This window comes from Trachemys scripta, chromosome 10, assembly GCF_013100865.1.
Source record: "Trachemys scripta elegans isolate TJP31775 chromosome 10, CAS_Tse_1.0, whole genome shotgun sequence".
NCBI classification, from domain to species: domain Eukaryota; kingdom Metazoa; phylum Chordata; order Testudines; family Emydidae; genus Trachemys; species Trachemys scripta.
In genome coordinates this window covers 82402433-82427395 of record NC_048307.1, presented here as the reverse complement: position 1 = coordinate 82427395, position 24963 = coordinate 82402433, and the positions used below count along the sequence as shown (strand labels likewise).

The following is a 24963-nucleotide window of genomic DNA, read 5'->3' as shown; positions in this document are numbered from 1 at the left end:
CGAAGCTGCAGGTCTATAAAATGACAGTTACGCCAACTCTGTTGCACAGAAATGAAACGTGGGTGCATCGGAGGGCTGAAGATCACTGGACTGATGGTTCTAATTTTCATTGTCTCCGTCATCTGCTCCATATGAAGTGGCAAGACAAGATCAGAAATGAAGATATTCGAAGCCAAATCCAACAATCATCTCCATCAGGGCTGGATCAGTTGCAGCAGGCTTTGTTGGTATGGATATATTATAAAAACGGAAGACCAATGAGTTCTGATGCATGCTTACCAATGAATGCTGTTACCCCGCCGGTGACCATGTGGGTGCCAAACACTTCGGTGGCATGACAAGGTTGCCAATGATGGACAGAAACCTCAATATATAACCAGACAACCTTAAGCACCATGCCAAAGATCAATCCGGATGGCGATTGCTTTACAAGAAGGCAACGTCCCTTTGGGATTTGCCAAGATGATGATGATGAAGTGCAAATGGCCTCAGTATTAATCAACCTGAAATCGTTATACCGTATTCTTGCAACTACATCATCTTTTACTCACTAAAATGATCTACATGCCTATGAAAGTTAGTGCCCAGTACGTTTGAAGGAGTGGAAATATACCTGTTTATTGGTAGATGTGGTTGTGACGGGATCCCCCCAGGGTGCAGCCTGGAACTGTGGGACCACTGTGCCCCCTGAACTCTCTCCAGCCTGGGCTGTCTCTCACAATGCCTTGCTAGTGACCAGCAGCAAACCCTTCCAGGCGCTGTGATCACACAGCGCAACAGCATGTGGAGCCCCACACCCAGCTAGATTGTGTGAATGCTCCCAGAGCCACTCACGAATCACACAGAGAAAGGCACCAACCAAATCCCCGCAGCTCCCAGCACTATGCCCCAGGAATATACCGTCTTGCACTGCTCAAGACAAACAATACAGATTTATTAATTGGTTCACCACTTCAGCAATGGAAAGTGGACATACAGCAGCCTTTGCAAACCTGAGCAGATTTGCCACACACTTCATACAAACTCACTGGTAAAGATAAACAGTAAAACAAATTTATTGACTATAAAAGGTAGATTTTAAGTGATATTAAGTGATAGGCAAAATATCAGAGTTAGTTACCAAAAGAAATAAAATATGACCACGCAGTCTAAACTCTCAACCCTATTAGACTGGGCAACAACTAGACTAAGCAGTTTTTCTCACCCCACTGGATATTGCAGTCCTTAGTATACAGATGTCCCCTTTGAAACCTGGGCCAATCTCCTCTGTTGGAGTCTTGCTTGCTGCGTAGGTGGGGAAAGGAGAAAGAGAGTGGCCACATGTTTGGCCTGTTTTATACCCTCAGTCCATGTGCTTGGAAGACAAGTCCAGGCATGTCTGGGTGGGCCTTGCTGAGTCCCCAGGCAAGGCTAAGTAATTCCCCTGGTGTGGCTTCATGCAGGTGAATCATTTCATCATAGCTCCCTTGCTGGACAATGGTTGTTGATGGGTTGACTGATACCCCACCCGGGCGTTGGTTACTTTCCTTGCTGTTGCCTCTGGGGAGCTAATATCTGGCTGATTCCCCAACTTACAGCACGTTTTAGTGACCACCGTACAACACAATCTCATAACTTCATATTAATTAATGATATACACATATGGACAGAGAAATTACTTTCAGCAGGTCATAACCTTTCCCCTGATACATCTAAAGCATGACTTGTAAGGTAAGATCACAATCATATATAAATGAGGAATATGGGGGTTCCAGGACACTCTCCCAAGGTATAGAATGTCACAGTGTTTTTTCTGTGAATGGTCATAAAAGCTAGGGTAGATGTGGATGGCTCAAGATTGCATTGGCCTACTACTGAGAGTAGTTTTTTAAAAAGACAAGCGAGAGATTCATGGGTGGCTGCACTTCTAAACGTGTTAGACTGCATTGCTTCCAACATTGGCCATTCCGCAGTTTGGACCAAATTTTGCTCTGTTATAGTTCACATTGATTTTGAGGAAGAGTTGCACTGGTGTAATTCAGCAGAATCTGGTCCTTTAGCTATAGCAATTAAGATTACAGAAGGATTCTGTGTTGTATGAAAGAAAATGAGATTTACTACTGTCACTGAGCACTAAATTTCCTGCATGGTGCTGAATGCCTTAAACTCCCAGGGACTCAGTCAGTCCCATTTTCTCTCCAACCTTTTCCTGTTGAAGCAGGCTCTCTGCCCCTGGCGTGGCACATTGCACCCTTTGGGGATGCAATCGTGAGTTAGCCACTTACATAAACAAGGAAGAGGACTTTGGCGAAGAGACATTCACAAAACTATGGATTTTACGGAACTGTGCACTCCTAGTGTATTTCACTGAACATCAAGGCCCCCTGGGGAAAATGATTCCGAGCCACAGGGTGGCATTGCTCTTCCTCTGCAGCTGCGAGCCTGAGCCTAAAAGAAAAAAAGAAAGGAGAGAGACAGACAAAAAGAAGAGAATAGATGGAGAGTCTGGTAGCTAACAAAGTCATTGCTGGCACAGTATAAGCTGAAGCTCCGTGTTACTGCAGTTCATTTGACAGGGAAGCTTCATTTTGCATGAATGAAGTTAGGGAAATATATAAAAGCTTCCGATAAGAGTTCAGCGTCAACTGCACAGAGATATTCTCTGATTTTATTATATGTTTATTATGACTAATAGAGAAGTTACCTACTCACAGGGGACAACATTGCACTGCCGATTGTGAAGCAACAGGATGGTTTGGTAGGAAGAGGAAGATGTCTCTAGGATTCAAGAATGATAACTAGGGCAAGAGCTATTATCCCAGCAGAGATGGCAATTAGAAATCTGTGGGCCTGATTCTCTACTCAGACTGGTGTAAATCAGGAATAATATTATTTGAGTCAATGGAATCACCCTGCTGTAAAGTTAGAGCAGAATCAGGCCCTCTAGCCACCATTTCTGCTTACTTGGGAACCTTTTTTTGACTTGTTAAAATGGGGATATTTGACACTTCAGCATGGCTGAGACAACAATGTGACACTGTCTTATCCGATCTATTTAGTGCTGTAAAATTTTTACATGACCATATCTACAGTTCTGCAATTGGGTGATGCTGGCATTTCAATTTGTAAATTAAAAAGAATTTAAAATAGGTTTAAAAGCTACACTTGGACTGGTCAAACTCATTGACATTTCATAACGGTGTTAGCCTGGTAATACTTGAAATTGTAAAAGCTAGAGTTAACCACTGTCTTCATTTGTCTAACCAGACAACAGAAATCAAAAGTCAACCAACACAAAAGAGGAGGGAAAAACAAACAAAAGGAGAGAGAAACAGAGGGAAAAAAGAAAAAAGGAGAGGGAGAAAAAAGGCAAGACAAGTGGGATGGTCTAAAAATATCCGTTCCTAATTCTGCAGTTCACATAATACTTGGTACTAAAATTAAAATGGAGGCAAACTTGCAGCCCTGACTCTAGTGAGTAGTCCTCTGCAAGTACCTTACAGAACTCAGTAGAGCTACTTCTGTGAGTAAGTGGCTGGATCAGGACCCATCTGGGACAGCCAAGCTTTGCACCATGATTTTGGTAGACCCATGTACTGCTATGCTATCAATTTGTTCCCCCCTGGAGTTGCTTCTTTTCTCTGCTACAGCAGAATCACCTCTGCTGCTGTTGGTGTTTTACCTTTGGGAATTCAGCTCTCCCTGTTCTATGGCAATATCATTTCAAACGTATTTACATGCCAGCGAAGGCCCCAGGTCAAACGTGGACTTAGAGCCACTAAAGCGGATAGGGAAGCAGAATCTATTGTGGTGCTTTGTCCTGTAATGGACACACATGCTAATAGGAAAAACTGGGATCACTCCTCCAATAAAAGGACAATAAACTAATTACGCTGAACTATTCATGCAGCTCCAAAACCAAAAATCAGTTATCAGTTGCAAAGGCAAACTGTGTGTCATCCTAATGGTAGCGATTAATCTTCTACAAAGAAGGCTTTAAAGAGGATTTCCATCAGAGATTTGGTAGGTAATTCATAACCAAAAGCTAGCTGAGTACTATGGAAGTTTTTAGAAATGTTGCTCAAATCCATATTCCATGCCAGGATACTCTCAGTTTATAATAAAGTCAGATTTTCAGGGCAGTTAGATTTGAATGATTTTCTCCTGGTAAGCATACAGTACACGTCCTGTTTATTACCCTTTACAAAGGAGGCAATAGGATGCGAGGCCCCAATCCTGCAAACCCTTATGCACGTTCCTAACTTTATGCCCATGAGCAGTCCCCTTGACTTCAACGGGACTATCTGGGTGCTTAAAAAAATTAAACCCATGCTTAAGTGTTTGCAGCACAGGGGCCCAAATTTCTTTACCCCATATATCAGGCACACTGTAGTTAAAGAAAAAAACGAGTTACTTTAGGCAGACATATTAAACATAGTAAGATATCAAGCTAGCTTTCAGCAACTCTAAAAATAAAGCTTTACCGATAAGTTATTTCACATGCTCTAGCTTCCCTGTATGACATGGTTCTAAAATTAAACGTCCTTTCCCCTTTCCTTTCCCCAGTGCACACAGCGTTACATATTCCAAAGCTACATTTGTAAATAAACCTGCTTTAGCAGTCACAGTGGGATAATCGGGAGGTAACTGTACCTGGAGTAGCAGGAAAGACCCGTGCTAATGACCGTGTTAAGCACAGCAATGGGTACATAACAGTGATGGAAAGTGCTATCGATCCATTCTTCTGGGAAAACATACGTTGAATAAGCAATCGCAGAGCCTGAAAATAAAATCAGTGCCCAGGTTAGTTTTGAATGTTATTAGTGCTCTTCAGTAACCTCCCGGGTAATTTGGTGATCTTGCAGGTTTCAAACAAGCAAACCTATGTTATCCTGTGTTTCTTGTAGACAGATCCTAGATATATTTCAGAGGTGATGAGCACTTGTAGCTCCCTCTGCAATTAAAGAAAGCTGCAAGGAAGGACAGGATTTCAGCACCTTGGAAAATGAAACCATTGAATTTTAAATAAGCCTCCAGATTCAGGGGCAAGACTATCAGAAAAAGTCCATTGTTGTTTGAAGCTGACTGATATTGGATATGTAGTGTTGTTGTAGCTGTGCTGATCTAGAGACAAGGTGGTTGAAGTGATATCTTTTATTGGACCAACTTCAGTTGCTGAGAGAGGGGTCTGTCTCTCTCACTAAGGGTACATCTACACTACAGCGGGGAGTCGATTTAAGATACGCAAATTCAGCTACGTGAATAGCGTAGCTGAATTCGACGTATTGCAGCCGACTTACTCCGTTGTGAGGACGGCGGCAAAATCGACTTCTGCCGCTTTTTGTCGGTGGCGCTTACTACCACCTCCGCTGGTGGAGTTAGAGCGCCGATTCGGGGATCGATTGTCGTGTCCCAACGGGACGCGATAAATCGATCCCCGAGAGGTCGATTTCTACCCGCCGATTCAGGAGTTGGTCCAGTAAAAGACATTACTTCACCTACCTTTGTGTCTCTGATAGTGGATAGTCTGCCATTGACTTGATCAGAGGTGTCTGCGAGTGGACTAGGGACCTGAATTTAACACATGTGAAACACAAAATAAGGAAAAAAGTTTCATCATTTCAGATACTAGGTTAAACACTTCATTAATTAGAGCTTTGAAACTGGTCTGTATCACAGAACAGAAACAAATTGACTTAGGACAATAGCATTCCCCTATTTATTGGTAGCCCAGCCTGATAACATTCTATTCTAGCTATGTTTATACCTCTTTTTCTGGTAGAAAAAATTAAGGCAAATTATGTAGCCCTGGGCTGATTCTGTTCTCACTCACATTGGGTTTTATGCCTGTGCAATGCCATTGACTTCTTAAATGACTTCTTAAATGAAAGTGCTGAAGATAACTTTATCGTTCCAGTTGCTGTCAGCACGACTTCCTTGTAACAGAGATGACGCATCCCACGGGGCCCATTCCTTTACAAATATCATAAATAAACCCAAAGGCAGGAACTTCATGTCAGGATCTCTCTGATTTATAAGCAAGACAGCCAGGTCCCTCTGGATCCTTATGTAGATGCAGATTAGACACATCACAGAGGGGAAACTCTGACTCAGAGCATGGTACTTTCAGCAACCCCTTGCATGACTGTGCACTGATAAGAAAGACCAGCAACTTCAAAGGAGGCTGGACATGTCCTGTGATAATAGATAAAACATGTTATGTTGGCACTGCAGGAATGCAGAACATCTGAACCCGCAGGTTAGGTCTAATTTACCTTACTTAGTTTTTTGGGGGGCTATGGAGGTATTTGGATCGTGCGATTTCATCCTTTTACTCTGGGCATTAGCAAAATGGAAAAATCTAAAAATGTTGGTGACACATGTGTTTTACAAGCCACAGGCCACTCCAAACCGAAACAGCAGGTGTAATCCATTGTAGACAAAAGCATGGAATTAATTCACAAATGGTGAGATGGCCTGCATCTCCCTCGATGGTATCAATAAATAAAACCAGAGCTCTTTTCACATGGGTTGCATGTACTCCGCATTCTTTCTCTAGAGCCATAATAGTGTCAGGCCATCGCTTTGGTCCCCTCTACCTCCAAGATTAACCATTAACACATAGCACAGATTCATGATAGAAAAAATTCAGTTTTACTTCAGCGCTCCCAGACAAAGTGTCTTTACCAAATGTTAAAATGCAGGACTGTACTTCAACATTCTGCGGCTGGTAGTACAAGTATCTAGCAAGCCACGTCTTTGACTTCAGCAGGCATCAGAGTTGGATGAAGTGTGTGTGTGTGTCTGTCTGTCTGTCTCAAGCCCTGGGTGTGTCTTCAGCACAGTCATGTTGCAATAGTGAAGGACAAGAGGTCCTCCAATCTCCCCTCGCTAATCGGTGGAGCAGGATTTAAATTCTGGGGTTGATGCAGGACTTGACTTGGGGGGAACAAAAGTAGCTTTAAGCCACTTTTCAGTCTCTTAGTTCCTGGCATAAATACCAGCAGCCTCGGGACTTCCTGTGTGACTTCAGGCAAGGCATTTAAACTCTGTGCTTTAGTTTCTGTAACATGGGTATGACAATACTTCCGTACCTCATGAAGGTGTTGTGAGCCTTACTTCATTAATGTTCATAAAGTGATTTGAGATCCTTGAATGGACGGTGCAAAGCATGAATTATTATTGACTGAAAAACCCCCTCAGCAATCCCAAAATACTTAAGACATTAAAGACGAATGAGGAAAAAAATGAGACATTGGGCAACTTTTTCAAAAGTGCCTAAATGACTTAAGAGCCTAAGTCCTATTTTCAAAAGTGAATTAGGAGCCCATGTTCCATTGACTTTTAATTAGATTTAGGCTCCTAAATACCAAAGTTACTTTTGAAAATGGGGCTTAGGCCCAGATCTTTAAAGGTGTTTAGGTACATAATTCTTATTGATATCAATGGGAGCTAGGGGCCTAAATACCTTTGAGAATCTGGGACCCAAGTCACTTGGATGCTTCTGAAGATGTTGCCAATTATTTTGTTACATATTTAACAAGACAATGTTTGGAGACTCTTACCTAAACTGTACATACTAAGGGCACCATAATCAAAGAAATAACAAATATGTCTCGCCTGGATGGACATCGTACTGAATGTGTGGGCACAGCTGGATGTGAAAGGATAAATACAGCACGTGAGCATGTAGGCAAGAAAGGGCCAGGCATACACGTCGTTCCAGATATCCAGCGAATAGGCCAAGGCAAACAACTTCCATAGGAAGTACCTGAAATACAAAATACTGAGTTAGGACCTTGTGCGTTACTAGTGAAATGCCGCCCCATTGAAATCAGTGGCAAAACTCCCGTTTTCGAGGATTTCACCCTCACTGATTTATTGTTATTTTGTCAGAACTACAATGAATGCATTGATTATTATTTGAGTTCTCAGTTATATTTTCCTTGTCCCTCCATTAGAACATTTCCCACCCAGGTCCCATAATCCTTCAGTCACCCCCCATCACCAACAGCCATCTACTTCGGGTGATTTTAAACATTTGAAAATACATCAGTTAATAAAAACCAGCTCAAGTACCAGGCAGGCAAAAAGTGTGTCCATATATTTAGTGTTTCGTTTGTCATCTGGAAGGCACTGAGGAGACAGTCTGCTGCAGAACTTCTTGGATGCCGATACCCAAACAGGATGCCCTGCTCTCGAAACACCTGCAAGGGGAGGATTAGAAGCGCGTTGTTTAGCTGGACTGTACAGTCTGTATATTTCACAGTGTGTCACAGGAATTGGAGCATGAGATGCCCAATCCTGCAGCTCAACTCCCACTAAACATCTCCTTGTAAAAGGAGAACTTTATCAAGCTGCAGTGCAGAATATTAATTCAGAAAGCATGCTACAAAGGAAGGCGAACACATGTTAACAGTGCAGTAGGGTTGTTGCAGAAACATGGTTGCATGTTCTCCTCTAGGACATGGGCTTGGGGGGTGAGGAACAATCGAGGTAATAGCTGCTAAACAGGGTCCTAAGAATGGCCATATTGGGTCAGACCAAAGATCCATCTAGTCCAGTATCCTGTCTTCTAACAGGTGCCCCAGAGGGAATGAACAGAACAGGCAATCATCAAGTGATCCATCCCATCGCCCATTCCCAGCTTCTGGCAAAAGTGTGAGGATCATGGGGAAATTCTTGATTAGGACCCTGAGCTCAAAGGACATCTGCATATAGGAGCTGACCCTCTAACTGCGAGCCTGCAGCAGAACTGTTGGCAATGGCTGGTCCCCCGGCGGCTGACTGCTCCTAGCCTCTGTCCCCTCAGTGGCATGTGGAAGCTAGGCTCTAGCCCAGCCCATTTCTGCAAAATTAGGTCATTCCAAAAATGGTCACTGATTGGCAGTGCCTCCATTGGGGAGCCACACGAGACACACTTTGGGCCTGATTTTCAGAGTTGTTGAAGAAAATAGCAGCTGTTGGGTCCTCAGCAATTCCGAAAATGAGCCCACTTAATTAGGTGCCCACATCTGGACTAAGGGTATGCCTACACTGCATCTGGGAGGGATGAGTCCCTGGTAGGGCTTGCGCCAGCGCATTATAAATAGCAAGTAGGGCTGTTGCGGCTTGGGCTGGAGCTGGCTCTCAAACCGGCGTGGTGGGGGAGACTTGAGAACCCAAGCTCCAGCCCCAGCCACAATGTCGACACAGTTCTGTTTAGCGTGTTAGCGCAAGCCCCGCCAGCACAGGTCTGGGAGGCGCATTCCAAGATGCAGTGTAGACATACCCTAAGGGGCCTGGCTTCGGGCACCCGTTTCTGAAAATCTTGTCCTTTAAGTTCAGACTCTTCCAAAAATTAAAACTCACTGCAGCACTGGCATTCCACTAGAACAGTGAAGAGCAAGCAATGTCCACCTAGACAGCTCAGAGACCAGTGTACGATAGTCTCCTTTCCAAAGGCTAGACTTTACGCAGCAAGTCATCTATTGAAGTCAGTAGGACTCCTGTTTGGATAAGTGTTATTTAACATGAGCAATGATGGCAGAATGTGGCACGAAGAAGTAGTAGCTAATGTTCCAGACAGACTTCAAGTGTCTCCAGTAACTTTCTATTTCCTAACATTTTAAGATCAGGAAGGAACTTATAATTGAACTGCATCTCAGTGAAGTGGGTTATAAATGTGGCACAAAGACAGCTGGGTGCTGCTATTGTTTTAACGGAGATCTTACCTTATGTTAATGAGCCCATTACCGCAAATAATTCCCCTCAATATCCTCCCCCAGTGTCCTTAAATAACAGAGCTTGCTAGATGTGACTCGTTCTAACATTACCATGCCTAGGCCAGAGCACTGAGCTTGCTTTTGAGATACTCAGACAGTTCCTAAAATGAATCTGATTCTTCTTTATCTGAAATTCAGGGTCTGACTCTGATTCTCTAACCTAAGCGAGTGAAATACCCTCCCTGTGCAAGAACAGATGTTTTCTTTACCTTGATGTGACCAAAATCAAGTCAACATTAAACTGCAGCATCTCCTCAGTTTTTCTTTTAAATCTAAAGTACTCCTGATAAAAGCCAAATCTGTGTGTCATCTTCTTGTAAATCGTTCTACTATCCCCAATGGGAAGATGGGCCAAATTTCATTCTCCACCTCTTTCTGAATAATTAGGCCAATTTTTTTTAAATGGTCCTGATAATTAGTCAACTTTTTTTAAACTAAAAATATTTTCATCCAATAAATGGCTTTCTTGTGAAAACAAAATTTTATGCAACAAAACTCAACATTTTTCCTTTTTCACAAAAAAATTCTTGCTTTTAGTGTTTGTGCATACAGGTATTTAAATGAATTCAAAATATTATTGAAAATCATTATCAAAATATTTGATCAAAAACCTGGTTTTTGGTGAATGTAAGTTTTATAACCATTTAATAATGTTTTCAATTAAAAAAATTAAAAATACGCTGAAAAAATTCTCTGCACTGTTTTTTCAATGCCTCTCTTTCAAACTCTTCAAAACAAAAAATTACACAAAACAAAACAACTTCATCATTTCAAAAATTTCCACAAAAATTGTTTTTTTTTCCCAGCCAGGTCGCGGGCCACTGATTTGGCCGTAGGGTTTGGCCAACATGCTTTAATCAAAAGCTTCCCATGTAGAGCATTAGAAGAAAGTTATAATTAAAAAGAGAAGTTGTAGCTGAAGTTTTATTAGGCTACCGAGCCCACACAGATCAGCAGCCAAACAGGAGATACATTTAACAAAACCTTACTTACTTGAGGCACTTGATTAATACTGAGTTGCCTGGGCAACTTCCAACTCAGCATTGTGTGTTGGGCTAAGTGGTGTTGATTTTGGCTTGGAATGCTTGTTAAATCTTCACCTCCTTAGAGACAGACTCCTACATAGTCTTCATCTATGGCCTCAGGCCAAACTCAGCGTTATCGACACCTTCCTGTCTCCTCGCCCGGCTTGTTGCCAAGACCCCCAAGCGCTTGGGTGCTAGGGAGAGCAAGAGAACAACACAAGGGAGATTGCTATGAAAGAGAAACAAACAAGGATAGGGCCCCGGGCCAGGTAACGGGATTCAAACCGACATTGGCAGCTCTAGCCTGTGTCACATCCCTATCAGCTGCTCTCTTTTCTGTTTCTATACGGAGTTAGGGTGCCAGTTTGGGATTCTTGGGTTTAGTGAAGGCAGGTGTGATGTGGAAGACAAGACAGTGACATTCACCCCTGTGCAAAGCCTATGCACAGAGAATGTCGCACGTAGGCCATCAAAATGGGCAGACGTGAAAGCTATGATCTGTGATGACCTTTTGCACGAGGGAATGAGTACATAGAGAGACTCGTAACTCAGCGCCAGACGCTGCAGACCTTACTCAGGGCTTGGTCGGTCCCACGGCTTTTGAGAGCAGAGGGTACCCAGAGCTGGAAGAACCAGCTTTGAGGCACAGAAAGGAGAACAGCGTCTCCATGGCAATGCCCTTCCTCCTAATCCCAGGGAAGCCTCTTCATTGGCTGAGGTACTATCAGGCTAGGCCCAGTGGGTACTTTGAGACCCCAGCCCTCTGGAAACTACCAGGGGTCTCCAAGGAGGAAAGCAGGATGTTGTGTAACACAGATCCCCTGCAAGCGAGTGAAATCCCTGCAATACGGGCCAATCGGCAGGCCTCTACAGCACTGGCACAGGGGTGGGAAACAGGGTAGAGGTATTGGATCTCTGCCTTGAACACTGCGTGCAGATATGGTCATCCCAGATATATTGGAATTGGAAAAGGTACACAAAAGAGCAACAAAAATTATTAGGGGTATGGAACAGCTTCCATATGAGGAGAGATGAACAAGACTGGGACTTTTCAGCTTGGAAAAGAAACGACTAAGGGGGCATATGATAGAGGTCTATAAAATCATGCCTGGTGTGGAGAAAGTAAATAAGGAAGTGTTATTTATTCCTTCTCACAACACATAACATAAGAACTAGGGGTCACCAAATGAAATTAACAGGCAGCAGGTTTAAAACAAACAAAAGTAAGTACTTGTTCACACAGTCAACCTGTGGAACTCATTGCCAGAGGATGTTGTGAAGGCCAAGATTATAACAGGGTTAAAAAACCAACTAGATAAATTCATGGAGGATAGATCCATCAATGGCTATTAGCCAGGAAGGGCAGAGATGATGTCCCTAGCCTCTGTTTGCCAGAAGCTGGGAATGAGCAACAGGGAATGGATCACTTGGTGATTACCTGTTCTGTTCATTCCCTCTGGGGCACCTGGCATTGGCCACTGTCAGCAGACAGGATACTGGGCTAGACGGACCTTTGGTCTGACCCAGTATGGCCATTCTTATGCCTATGTGGACCTTGGGAGACCTGTAAGTTTGGGCTAGAGCTGAGCGAATACCAGTATTTCAGTTTGGTGGCCGAGCTGAAAAAAACAGAGGAAAAAAAGTGTTATGGATCACACCAAAATGAAAACATCTCTGATTTCCTGGCAAAATTAAAGAATTGAAATAATTTCATTTTGTTTCATTCGATGGGTTTTAAAACATAATTTAGGAAAATTCAAAATTGGAACATCTTTCCAAAACAAAAAATCAAAATGTTTCATTCTGGAACATTTCTGAAACTCCCCCACCCCCCCCTTTTTTTTTTTTTTTTTAATTCGCAGATTTTTTTGGTCACCCCACAACTGCATTTTTTGGTGGGGGGAAAAAAAAAAAAAACTAGTCTCATGAAAATTTTTACCCAAGTCTAGTGTGGGCCCTGCCTATTCTGTCATGGGGGTTCAAACTCCCCACCGTCAATGGAAATATTGGGAGGCAGCTCAGATGCCCACTTGAATTGACATTCTAGGGCCTGATGCAGCCAATCAACCCACACTGAAAGCTCCCATCGGCATTGACGTGTGCTCCATTCAAGGCCGGACTGGCCCCTTTGCAGAATGTCACTTGTTTCCCATATTCTTCTGCGGGGGGTTCCCGTTACAACTGGGTGTCAAGGGGAATCCGCAGCACGAGTGGCATTATTGCCTTAATGCTCCATCTAGCGGTGTCTGAAATTTCCCTTTATCATCACACACAAAAATCACTCAAGAGAGAACCAGCAAAATGGCGAGAGGACCAGCCTTCCATGTGCAGTACTGTGCTACCATGCAGATGGTCTCTGCTCAGCTATGTCCTTGGACATCAATAGACTGGGGAGGTGAGATGAGGGGCAGGCGGGCTCTCCTTAAAGGAATGGGGAGATGGGGGGGATCCAGGCAATGTGCCAAACCTGCAGCTGTTTGGGGTAGTCTCAGGCATGGGAGCCCCTCCTCCTTCCAGCCAGTATCAGCCAAAATACTAGTTTAAGTGCTCATTGCTCCCAGTCCAATGCCACAAGGTGTGGAGTACAAACTCCTCCATGCCTAGTGACAGCTTAGTGGTGTTAATAACATGCAGCCCCTGGGAAATCAGTATGTCTCCCCCTTTATCTCAGCCCCTACTGGCAACTTTCCCTAACAGTAAAACTCCGTCTGTCCGGCCCTCTGGCCCCAGCTGGCATTGCCGAGGAGGTTGGGAGGTGGGTGGGAGACTGTCATTGGCAGCTAAAGGCTAGCTTGAATGCCCTGGCAGGGGGGGCCAGATGTGTTGGAATAGGTCCTGGGGAAGAGACACAAGCTGCCGGCTTCTACAGCAGCCAAAAAGGAGCCACGCTGCACTCCTGATGTCGGAAAATGCAAAAGGATAAAGGGAGGGTGTTACAATAGTCTGCAGTTGTTAGAGGCGCAGACTCAGGACTCCTGGGTTCTAATCCCAAATTTGCCACCGACTCACTTTGTGAGCTTGGACAACCCCTTTCACCACGCCGAGCCTTCGCATGTCAGCTGTGCAATGAGGGTAACAAACCCTGCCTCACCGGGGTGCAGTGATGCTGAATAAGCTCATGTATTTAAACCTGTATTTAAACCTGTCTGGGACGGAGGCAGGGGAGAGGTTTGATGAAACCCTTTCCCTGGTTTCATCAAACTCCCAGCCTTTAACAGGTGCAGCGATGGTCCAAAGTGCTCCTTCGCCTTTCAGAATTAAGCAACATTGCTGTCAGCTTCGCTTAGGCTACAACAGAAACAGAGCATTGAAAGTGACTGGCTATGGAAAGGTGTTTGTAGCGCCATCTACAGGACACTCCTTGGCACAGAAAGGGACTGAGGTTTCCCATACTGTCCCATAACTTGCTAACTCACAGAAAAATGAAGTGAGTTCATTAAAACAAACATTTTGCTGAAACCATTTCAGCGAACACTCGGTTTTCAAACCTTCTCCTTTTTGAATTTGTTGGCTCACAATTGGCATGTTGCTGTTACTCCTGGCATGGCAATGATTTTCTGACAGCATTTACAATCATGTTCATTTATCCCCACACACCTATTTCAAGCCTACCGGCGCAGGGCCAGGTTGACGGACTAATTCCTAAGATTTCCTCTGGGGGGGTGGTCATGCTGGGAATGCATCCAGGGCCTGGGATGCCCCTCTTTGGAATAGCAGGTGAACAGTAAAATGTCTGTGCACTACTCACAGTTCCCCAGAGCTTTTTTGGTGTCTGTTTCTGCAAAACCTTTTCAAACGTCTAACTCAGGCAGCCTCTTCCGATTCCTGACAGCTTTCTTTCTGCATTAGAGAGTCCACTTTCTTTCCTTTTTTGACCACTTCTCACAGCATGCAACTGCAGAGCCCTATTTCCATGCTCTGTGCTAACCTATTGCAGGCTGCTGGAGTTGAATCTTTGAACCTAAGACTAGAGGGGAGTCCTCTGAGCTCTTTAAGTTTGATTACCCTGTAAGGTTAATTTCCATACTGATTTTACAGAGATGATTTTTACCTTTTTCTTTAATTAAAAGCTTTCTTTTTAAGAACCTGATTGATTTTTCCTTGTTTTAAGATCCAAGGAGTTTGGATCTTGATTCACCAGGAGTTGGTGGGAGGAAGGAGGGGAATGGTTAATTTCTCCTTGTTTTAGATCCAAGGGGGTTGGATCTGTATTCACCAGGAGTTGGTGGGAGGAAGGAGGGGGGGATGATTAATTTCTCCTTGTTTTAAGATCCAAGGGGTTTGGATCTGTATTCACCAGGGAGTTGGTGAAGGTTTTTCAAGGCTTCCCAGGGAGGGAATCCATTGGAAATGGTGGCAGCGGACCAGGGCTAAGCTGGTAGTTAAGCTTAGAAGTTTTCATGCAGGCCCCTACATTTGTACCCTAAAGTTCAAAGTGGGGATGCATCCGAAGAAGTGGGCTGTAGTCCACGAAAACTTATGCTCTAATAAATTTGTTAGTCTCTAAGGTGCCACAAGTACTCCTGTTCTTTTTGTGGAGTTGAATCAGCAGGCTTTCTAGCTCCAGGTCCCCAGACTTCTTACAGCCTGAACATGCGTCCTACTTTGTAGTCAAAGATTGTGGAGAAGGGTCATTTAAGGGTGAGTATCCAAACGTATATTTTATCAGCTTGCCTCGCCTTTTAAGCCTGTAGCCAAGTGTTACTAACATAGCCACATACCAATCGCAGTGCCTGGACAATATTTAAAACAGTATTATCCAAGTGACAGAAACTGGCACCACAAACTTAGATTTGAAAATGGCAGTTTCATTATTTTCTATAGCAATACACACTTCTTGTGACAGACAGCCCAATTATTCCATCTTCCCCTTTTCTCTTGTGCATAACGTCCCCGTCACAACTTCCCTAAGAACTATGGGTCATCAGCCCGGTACAGGATCAGACTTTAAATGTAGACACACAGCAACAGTGGTCGAAAAACTCCATATCAAGCAAAGCCTTTGATATCCTTTTCCACCCTGCAATTATTCTCTACCCAGAGAAGCAAACACACTCCCCTTTTATTTTCCTGCAAATGCCCCACACCTTATCATTAGAGTTTGCCTCACTCTCTCATATCCAACCTTCCAACACTATTAAACACAGTTTGTGGCTGTGCAACTCCCGAGCTGCACTGCATAATGGGAACAGAGGGTCCTGTAGCACCTTTGAGACTAACAGAAGTATTGGGAGCATAAGCTTTCGTGGGTAAGAACCTCACTTCTTCAGATGCAAGTAGCACCTCACCCTCCCTGATTGAACTAACCTCATTATCTCCATACTGATTTATACCTGCCTCTGGAGATTTCCATTACTCGCATCTGAAGAAGTGAGGTTCTTACCCACAAAAGCTTATGCTCCCAATACTTCTGTTAGTCTCAAAGGTGCCACAGGACCCTCTGTTGCTTTTTACAGATTCAGACTAACACGGCTACCCCTCTGATACTTGCATAATGGGAGTCCTCCGTGCAAAGCTACTTCCCAGGAAAAAGGGTTAGATGTTCACTCATCTATTTTAAAAGAAGAAAATGACCATATCCCAGAAATGTAACACGTGACATGAAAACAATCAGAAATGTTTTTGAAGTTTACACGTCTGATTTTTTCCATGATCTGTAATTACTTTATTTCTTTCAGATTTACAACCGGGGTCCCACAGGCTCAGAGTTTTGTCTTGTTACATGCAGATCTGGTCTGTTAAGGTCCCCTTTTTAGTTAAGCATTTTTCTCACTGCAGTACAAGCGATGGGCTGAATCCCGTGGGGGAATGCTTCAAATCCCCATTGAAAGCATTCCCTCCATACAGAACTGGGCCCTCCAGTGCTCACCCGGACTCTCAAGGTCTGGAACAAGCTCTACCCGTTCCTATCCTTTGCCAGAACACATTTGCTATGAACACAACTGAAGGGAGCCCTGGGACAGAAAAAATACAAACTCTTCTTTTAGTGAAACTGGAAAAGTCATGTGAGCTGCTCAACATGTTGGATCATCAATCAGCACCTGACCCATATTTTTAGTCTCAGACAAAACCGAGTATCTGATACGCTGGGTTACCACGACTGCAAATCAGGTAATCGGGCATACAAATGACTAGTCACTGACTCTCTGTCTGTGTATCTAGGTTCTTGTATTGGCATCCATCAGTGTAGTACACCTCTACTTCGATAGAACTCTGTCCTTGGGAGCCAAAAAATCTTACCGCGTTATAGGTGAAACCATATTATATCGAACTTGCTTTGATCCACTGGAGTGCGCAGCCCCCCCCCCCCGCCCCCCCCCCGGAGCACTGCTTTACTGCGTTATATCCAAATTTACGTTATATTGAGGTAGTGGTGTATCTAAGAGCAGCTGATAGTACATTTCAGAAACGTGTCCTGGATGAGCAATATGCCCTCGCTAGTGAATTACTGTGTTGTGAATCAATATATTACAAATTTACATAGGATTGGAAGGGACCTCCTGGGTCACCATGTCCAGGCCTGTACTTTTCCAGGCAGCCCCCTCATAGAATTACCTTCTGAAATTTATCAAGCTCCATCTTCAAACTAGTTCGTTTGTTTGCCTGTGTTAGGGCTAATGGGAGGCTATTCCAAAACATCACTCCTCCGATAGCTGGGAACCATCTCATTTCCAGCCTTGATTTCGTCATGGCAAACCGTTCTCCCTTGTGCACCACTAGCTTGCCTGTTCGCCTATGAGCTGGCATTCACTGCTGACCAGAGAGAGTCAAAGTACCCAAAAAGCTATGTTGATATGAATACATCTCATTAATTACATGCGACTGAAACAGCTAAAATGTCTTCTGGTCTCACTGTTCAAGTGTCAGAAATATAGTCCCCTCTCTAAAGCAGAGTCAACTATGCACAACTCTAGAACCAATGAAAAGACTAGCAAGGGCAGACAACCAAGTCCCATTTCCCTCTGCTCCCATAGCAAGACCCCTGTGGCCTCTGGGACGCTGCCAGTGGTGCTAGTAGAAATCATTTCTTCCTGGAACTCGACTCATGGGAGGGACATGGGGGGGAAGGGACGTGACCTCCCCATGTTACTCCTCCCCATCCCACCCCCAGCCCGGGGCCCCCACCCTCTCCCTCTGGTGGCCCCCTTCATATATATATATATAAATAAACATATATATATATATATATATATATAAACATCAGCGTGCTTAATTACTCACTTTCCCCCCAAATATGTAGTATTCAGTCTGTTTATATGGAATAGAGGAGTTGGGTGAGGAGCCATTTCAGCATATGTATGACTTATTAAAGGACAAATTTGAAGTAGAACTGTATCCTAAACTGCTTTATGGTATTGTACCCAAACACTGCATTTCAATGGGGGATTCAACTTCCTTAATAGGAGCAGACTCCTGAAACACGTACAAGTCCACAAGAGTGGCCCATAGTCATGCAAATAATCCCACTGTCTTCAATGGGATTGATCAAATGATTAAGGGTTTACAGGATTAGGTTCCAAGTTTGTAAATTGTTCTGGATGAAACTGACAATGCCTGAGCTGTCAGATCAGAAGAAGCTTCATTTGAATAAAGGTGGGCAGATGTCTGATAAGTCTTAACTACGTTGCTAAGATGAGGAACATATTTTCAGCAAAGTTCTTGGCAGATTCCTTAGGCAGCTGGTTTAAGGCCGTCAGTGTCCGGCATTATAATCTTCACTTATAGTTCTCTCACCCACAAAGCTAGAAAATGAGGCATTCATTTTCTTTGTTTTGCTGCTTCAGTGCCAGTTAACAAAATGGGAGAGCTCTCCCAGTGTTGTGTAAAAAAAAAAAAAAAAAAAAAAAAAACCAACCCCATGAGGGGAATAGCTACCAGCACTGGGAGCGCTATCTACACTGCCACTTTGCAGCTCTGAAACCTGCATCTCTCAGGGGAGGGGTGTTTTTTCACACCCCTGAGTGAGGAAAGTTTCAGAGCTGTAAGTGGCAGTGTAGACAAGCCGTTAGACTAGTTTGGCTGCAGAGAAGAATTCTACGTACACTGGGGACAAGACCGGATTCCCATCAGGCTGCAGAACTGGGCCGACATCGGAATCCAAACATCCTCTGGTCAGTGCAAGCAGAGGCATTCCTCTAATGATTTGGACTTGATGTGATGCAGTATGGATGTCACGGATAATTCAGACCAATGGGGAGGAACAGAATAAAAACACTGTTTAAAGACCTTCCGTCCCCCCCACGCCTCCGCTCTTGAGGACTCCTGACCAACGTAATAGCAAAGCCTCAAAAACTTAAACAAAGCCTTTGTTAGCCTATGTATTGTGCTGTTAAAGCCATATAAAGAATGAACATCCTCCCTATCTGTGTTCTGCTCCTTTAAGGAGCAGAGTGCAGCCCCTCCCCCCAAGTCTTTCCGGTACCCGTACCCACTAACAATCTCTTGCCGGTACTGCGCACTGGGGGGTACCACCCTACTTGCACTCCTGGACGCTGCACTCATTTGAATATGGGAAACAGTAACAAGCAGCCAGAAAGTGTCGTATGAAGGGTGGTGAGGTGCACATGCAGGTGAGTGCTGCATACAGTCGCGAGGATAGAGAGTTCTTTGTAAAAGTTATGACCTCTCTCCCCAAAAACAGACACACAAACTTTCTCACAGTTTGTCCGATTCCCTTTAACACAACTTCCCCTTGTCCAAGCCTCATGTTACTCCCCATTGAGTTCCATGGGAGCAACATGCACCTAAGGGCTTCAAGGTCCTGGTCCAAATTTGGCTTTGAAGCTTGAATACAGAGAAGCATCTCCCTGCTTATCCTGCAAACTCAGCAAAGCATATGCCCACACATGCCGAGTAGATTTTTTACAAAACACACTACATACAGTGCACACCCACATCTCCAAGGGCAGGAGCCAGCCGTTCTTTTGCTGTTAAGTTTACACAGGAATATTTCAGCCTGACAGTTTAACTTCCAGTTTTTCAAGATGGGTTTCTGTAAATGAGTAGCCCTGACATTCCCCTATAGAATCACCTCTCTTCTACAAGGGCGTGCTTTTATTCAGGGAAATATGGGCGTAGGGTAAACAGGTCTGCCTGAAGCACAACCTTTCATTGTAGAGTTTCTATAGTTACATTTATTAGCACTGGCTGCATGGCAGACACAATCAGAGTTAAAATACAACAGTGCACACAGGATGATTTAAATTCAAGAGAAATATTTTAGCTGTTAATTATTAACTTTTATGATTTACTCTGTTCAGCACAAGAGAGAATTGTTAAACTATAAAACCAGTGACTGAGCCATCCCGCATAATCACCACTAAAGGTAACAACATAAGAAATGCCAAAACCTTGTAGGCAGAACGGTGAGGAATTTAAAATAGGTTTGTTATATCATTTATTACTTGTTTAGGGCCAAACACAGCAAAGCATTTAAACACAAAGAAAAAGTTGTAAGTGTTTGCTTAAGTCCCATTGAAGTCACTTTCAAGCAGACTTAAGCATGTGCTTAGGTGCTTTGTTGAATCCAGGGTGATCAGATTTCTACTGCACCCCAGAGATGGCTGCATTTCAGTGGCGTATATGTCTGCTTGTAAAGTGTTTTGGAATAACAGCGCAAATGGTATTATACACTTAAGATATTATTGTTACAGAATGCATGCACGAAGGAAGCAACTTCTTAAAATAAATGAATTGTTCTTATGACACAAAATACATACTAATTTTCCATTGTTCTCTCTCTCTCGGTGTGTGTGTGTCTATCTCTCTCTCTCTCTCTCTATATATATATATATATATATATATATATATATATATGTATATAGTGTGGGCATGAGAAAGTTCAAACTTTGTCTTGCAGATTGCATATAGTTGGGCTTGGCAGAATTTGATTTTTTAAAAATAATTTTGACAGATAATATCGAGGTTTATTTTTAAAGTTATTTTTAAAGCTAAATTTTTGCAGTTGTGTAAAACTATGGGTTTTAAGCATTTTTTTGTTTATTTACATTTTCACAGTTGTGTGAAATTATGGGGTGGTCAGACAAGGGGGGTTAAACAATTATTGTTTAACGATAAATGTGGATATTCAAAAAGTTAAAGCTTTATAACCGTTAAAACACAACTTCCCAATATCACATGTCAAAATATACAAAGGAACTATCCTGACATTAAACTCGGATAAGTACTCATGCAGCATTTTTCTTACTTTGTCTAGCTGTAAATGTGGATTATTTTCAATGGAAATATTTTTCGTTGGTTTCTGTGTGTACAGTGAAATCAACATTTACCAATCTAATCCTTCCACGCCTAGTTACAGTCAAAGTGCTGTTTGCATTTGTTATATAAAAATTCAGTATATTTCACTACAAGCAACATAAACGATCATCCAAAAAGCTGCATAAAACCCAGAACTGCTGCTGGGAAGCAAATATGCACTGTACTTACATCTCTGCCTCTGGGAGCCGGGATGCACTCGCTGATGCCCTACTAACCAGAGGAGCTGGCAGCCCCCTCAGTACCAGGAGGTCAGTACTATTCTTCTTTGTACAATGGAAAACGCACAGCTCAGCCCTGTGCTAGAAATGTGGTAAGTAGCAGAATTGTTTGGGGCTGAGCTGGCGTGTAGACAGCAGCCCAGTGAGAGTAAGTGGGCTGACAGGTTTGCAAAAGAAACAAAACCAACCTGTTGACCTCTTAAGGGCAGGGCAACCGAAGCAGAGAGGCTCGGAGTGAGATATGCTTACAGCAGCCACTTGGCCAGGCAGTACATACACATTAGCCAGCTGTAGGGGCCGCGCGCAGCATGCTGGCACAGGGCAGGGGACAGCGGTTCAGCATGTATGCGGCTCCCTGGGATTAGGAGCAAATTCATTCTGACTCACATTTTATTGGAAATAATTGAGTCCAAAATAATATCAGATTCTGTTCTGGATTCAGTTTACTGAGACCCACAGGAAGCAGAATACAGGTACATAGTGTATAAATCCACAGGCCTCTTTAGTGTCCCAAGTCCTACCTCTCTGTCCCTCAGTTCCCCATCTCTGAAATGGAGATAAAAACACACGCCTGCCTGCCTGCCTTCAAGGGTCTGGAAATCTTAAATCATTCATGTCAAAGAGCTTTAAGAAATCAAATACTTTAGAAACAGATGGTAATATTGGGCCCAATCCCGCCACATCTATACCTGAATCACACCATACTTCACACGTAGTTCCACAGATTTCAGTGGAGCTAGTTGTGGAGTAAGGGACTGTTCAGGGTGAGTAAGAGGGGCAGAATCTGTCCCATTGTGATCGTCATTCAAACAGAAAGACTGGGGGAAAGACCCCTGCGTATCTCAAAAACTGGTCAAACGGAAATCATCCATTTTGAATTAAAACATGCTTACGACAAACTCAGCTGCTGGGATCAACCAGAGCCTAAATTGTCCCTTTGCACGGAGGACTACATTTCCCGAGAACAGCAGGGAGGGGAACACAGGGCAGCACATGGTCACGGCTCTCTTTGGTAACATCCAAAGAGGTTACAAAACGGGGATTGCTTAAAAGTGCAGTTATGGGCAGGAAAGTGACCATGTGAAAATGGCACCTTATATATGCAGATATACCGATCTCATAGAACTGGAAGGGACCCTAAAAGGTCATTGAGTCCAGCCCCCTGCCTTCACTAGCAGGACCAAGTACTGATTTTTGCCCCAGATCCTTAAGTGGTCCCCTCAAGGATTGAACTCACAACCCTGGGTTTAGCAGGCCAATGCTCAAACCACTGAGCTATCCCTCCCCCCTTCTTACTCAACAGACCGGCTCCCTCAGTTTTTGAGTCACAACAGCTTGTTTTATCCCCCAGTCAGCCACGGGAGAGCGAGCTAGAGTCTGTTCTAGGGCTGCCTATCCTCACCACTATGATTAAGAAGAAGAAGCCAGAGACGCGTGCATTCGCCAGCATTTCTTGCTGCTTTTTGCACCACTTAGCAACTCCCGAACTTCTTGTACAGAGGAGTCCCTTGTAATTAGGGACTGTTGGCAGCCCTGATTCTGACTCACGCACCATCAATGGAATTGTTAACCAGGCACCAGCCTCAACATCCTTCTTTGACAGGTACCAACGGCAGGTGAACCAGAGCCCCCAGCTTGCGTCTCAGAGCCGGCGTGGGGTCTGCAGAGCCGGCAGTTGGGGGTGGGTGGGGTGGGGAATAATCCAAATCATCATTTGATGTGGAACCTGCGCCTACTTGTGCTTGAGCCACTGAGACGCAATCGATAGGAGATCTCCCATCACGGCTCCTCGGAGTAAAACCACACAGTCCGGCCTCGACCCTGCTCCTATAGAAATAAATGGCAAAACTTCCTATGACTTTAATGGGACAGGATCAGGCCCTTAAAAAAGCTAAACATAAAATGCCAGAAAAGAGATGGATGGGGCAAAAAAGGGGGGCAGGAGGCAGGATCATAGCCTCCCTCCCCACTGCCTGGGGCAGGGGGCGGAGATAGCACACCAGCGGGGAGGAGAGTAACCAATCCCATCTGAATGGCTGGAACAGCTCATATGCCCAATGTGCACAAGGAAACTCTGGAAGAGCGGTACCTGCCTGCAAAGCAAGGTCCCTGGTAGTTCTGCCACATCTAGCCCTCCATGCTCACAGCGTTGCTGGTTACAGTTCTTTTGACTAGTCAAAGTTACTGTATGCAAAACCAAGCATATTCTTCTTCTTCTCTCTGATAAGGCCCCTATATTTACTTTAGCCCTCACAGCCATGAGTAACATATTTCACAATATTTGAATATAACAACAGACTAAGAGCCTTGAATCACTGAAGTGTGACACAAGGTCATTACTCTAGTATTAGTAAGTAGTTAAAAAACTATATTGAGGCACAATGCATTATTCACAGATCACGAAGAGCAGAAATAATGGTCATTTTAAATCAGGTCTCATGAATATGCAAGAATATCCCAGGTTTTAATCACAAGGGGGAAAAAGAATCTTGACATAAATTTAAAGTCTGGGCATGTTAACCCTCCCTGTCCCAGCTCCAGAATTTTAATCCTAGCTTTTCCTTGGCTGAGAATTACCTAGTGTTCTTACTGCTTCTTTTAAAACCTTTTTCTTTTTAACCTCAGACTGAAATATACAAGCCTGCATCGCATCTGTTCTGCAATCTCTTTTCAGCGTCATTTCCTTCAGTTGGACTATAAAGTTATCCGCACAAAGCAGCAATTTCAGATACAATGCCAGCAAAATGCTGAGGACAATGCAATAAACAACATTATTGGTACCAGCGTGTATCATGCAAAAACAAAAAGCAATATTCTTCAGGGTCTTGCTGGCTCTGAATTTGTATAAGAAATCACACTGAAGATTAGCTAGCTAAGTATTCCAGACCTCCTGCTAAAGGCCTCTGTCATATTGATGACCTAGGTCTAGCAAAATCATGACAAACCAGATCTTCGGATACAACAAACAGCTCACATTCGGTTCCGTGCTGCTTGGGGGGTCATGCTGGTCGGTATTTCTGAACATTCAGGTGATCCCTGAAACTTTCAGAAAACGTTTCCTGAGCTCTGGAAGTTTCGCACATTCATGCCAGAAGCACGTTTTTTGGCATTTGATGTTGTCCTCTAAAAAATTTGTCATCCACTCAGGGAGCAGAACCAAATGTCACGTGACCAGCGACACTACAAATAGTCCAAATGCACAATTTACAAACAATCCCCCATTGTTACAGTTATTCGTACAAACCATTTTGTGCTAATACTTACACCTTGGCCCAGTCTAGTGCCAACAACTGCTGACTGCATCCACAGCTAACAGGACTGGCTCCCACATGACTCCCAATACTCATATCAGAAAAGGCAAAACCCTCTGATTTCCAGCTGTGTGACTACAACACAACCAGCGTTGGTATCACGGAGCGATTGAAGAAGCTTGGTAAATCACAGCAGTGAACGCTCGCCTTTGCTTATCAAGAATAAATGAAAAAAAAAATTCCAGACATACCAAATGCTCCACCAGTCAAACATTGAGAACTGGGTGTGTCTCCAAGGTGCTTATTGTTAGCTCAGCATTGGGGAAGTACGTGCAGCGCAGCAGATCAGTACCCAGGAAAGGCAACTGGAGTGGGTGTAGGGAAAGAATGCAGAATCCGGCCCATTATGCAGTTAATGTTGCACACACACCTTGCACCGAGGGCACAG

At 43.8% G+C, this 24963-nt stretch overlaps 1 protein-coding gene across 4 annotated transcripts in view; it reads right to left on the bottom strand.

Annotated features, from left to right (window-relative positions):
• PAQR5 (progestin and adipoQ receptor family member 5) overlaps positions 1 to 24668 on the bottom strand; it is a 33288-nt gene extending 8620 nt beyond the window's left edge. For 2 of the 4 annotated variants that reach the window (XM_034784099.1, XM_034784101.1), the window contains exons 1-5: positions 21215 to 21517; positions 10737 to 10962; positions 8059 to 8186; positions 7545 to 7750; positions 4633 to 4759 (exon numbers count right to left, since the gene is read on the bottom strand). In XM_034784099.1, the coding sequence (XP_034639990.1) occupies positions 4633 to 4759; positions 7545 to 7750; positions 8059 to 8186; positions 10737 to 10787 (512 nt within the window). In that variant the 5' untranslated portion in view covers positions 10788 to 10962; positions 21215 to 21517. Of the gene's footprint in view, positions 1 to 4632; positions 4760 to 7544; positions 7751 to 8058; positions 8187 to 10736; positions 10963 to 21214; positions 21518 to 24528 lie in introns of those variants that run through there. The other 2 variants (XM_034784100.1, XM_034784102.1) reach the window with 2 other exon arrangements.
• Positions 24669 to 24963: the final 295 nt, after the last annotated feature.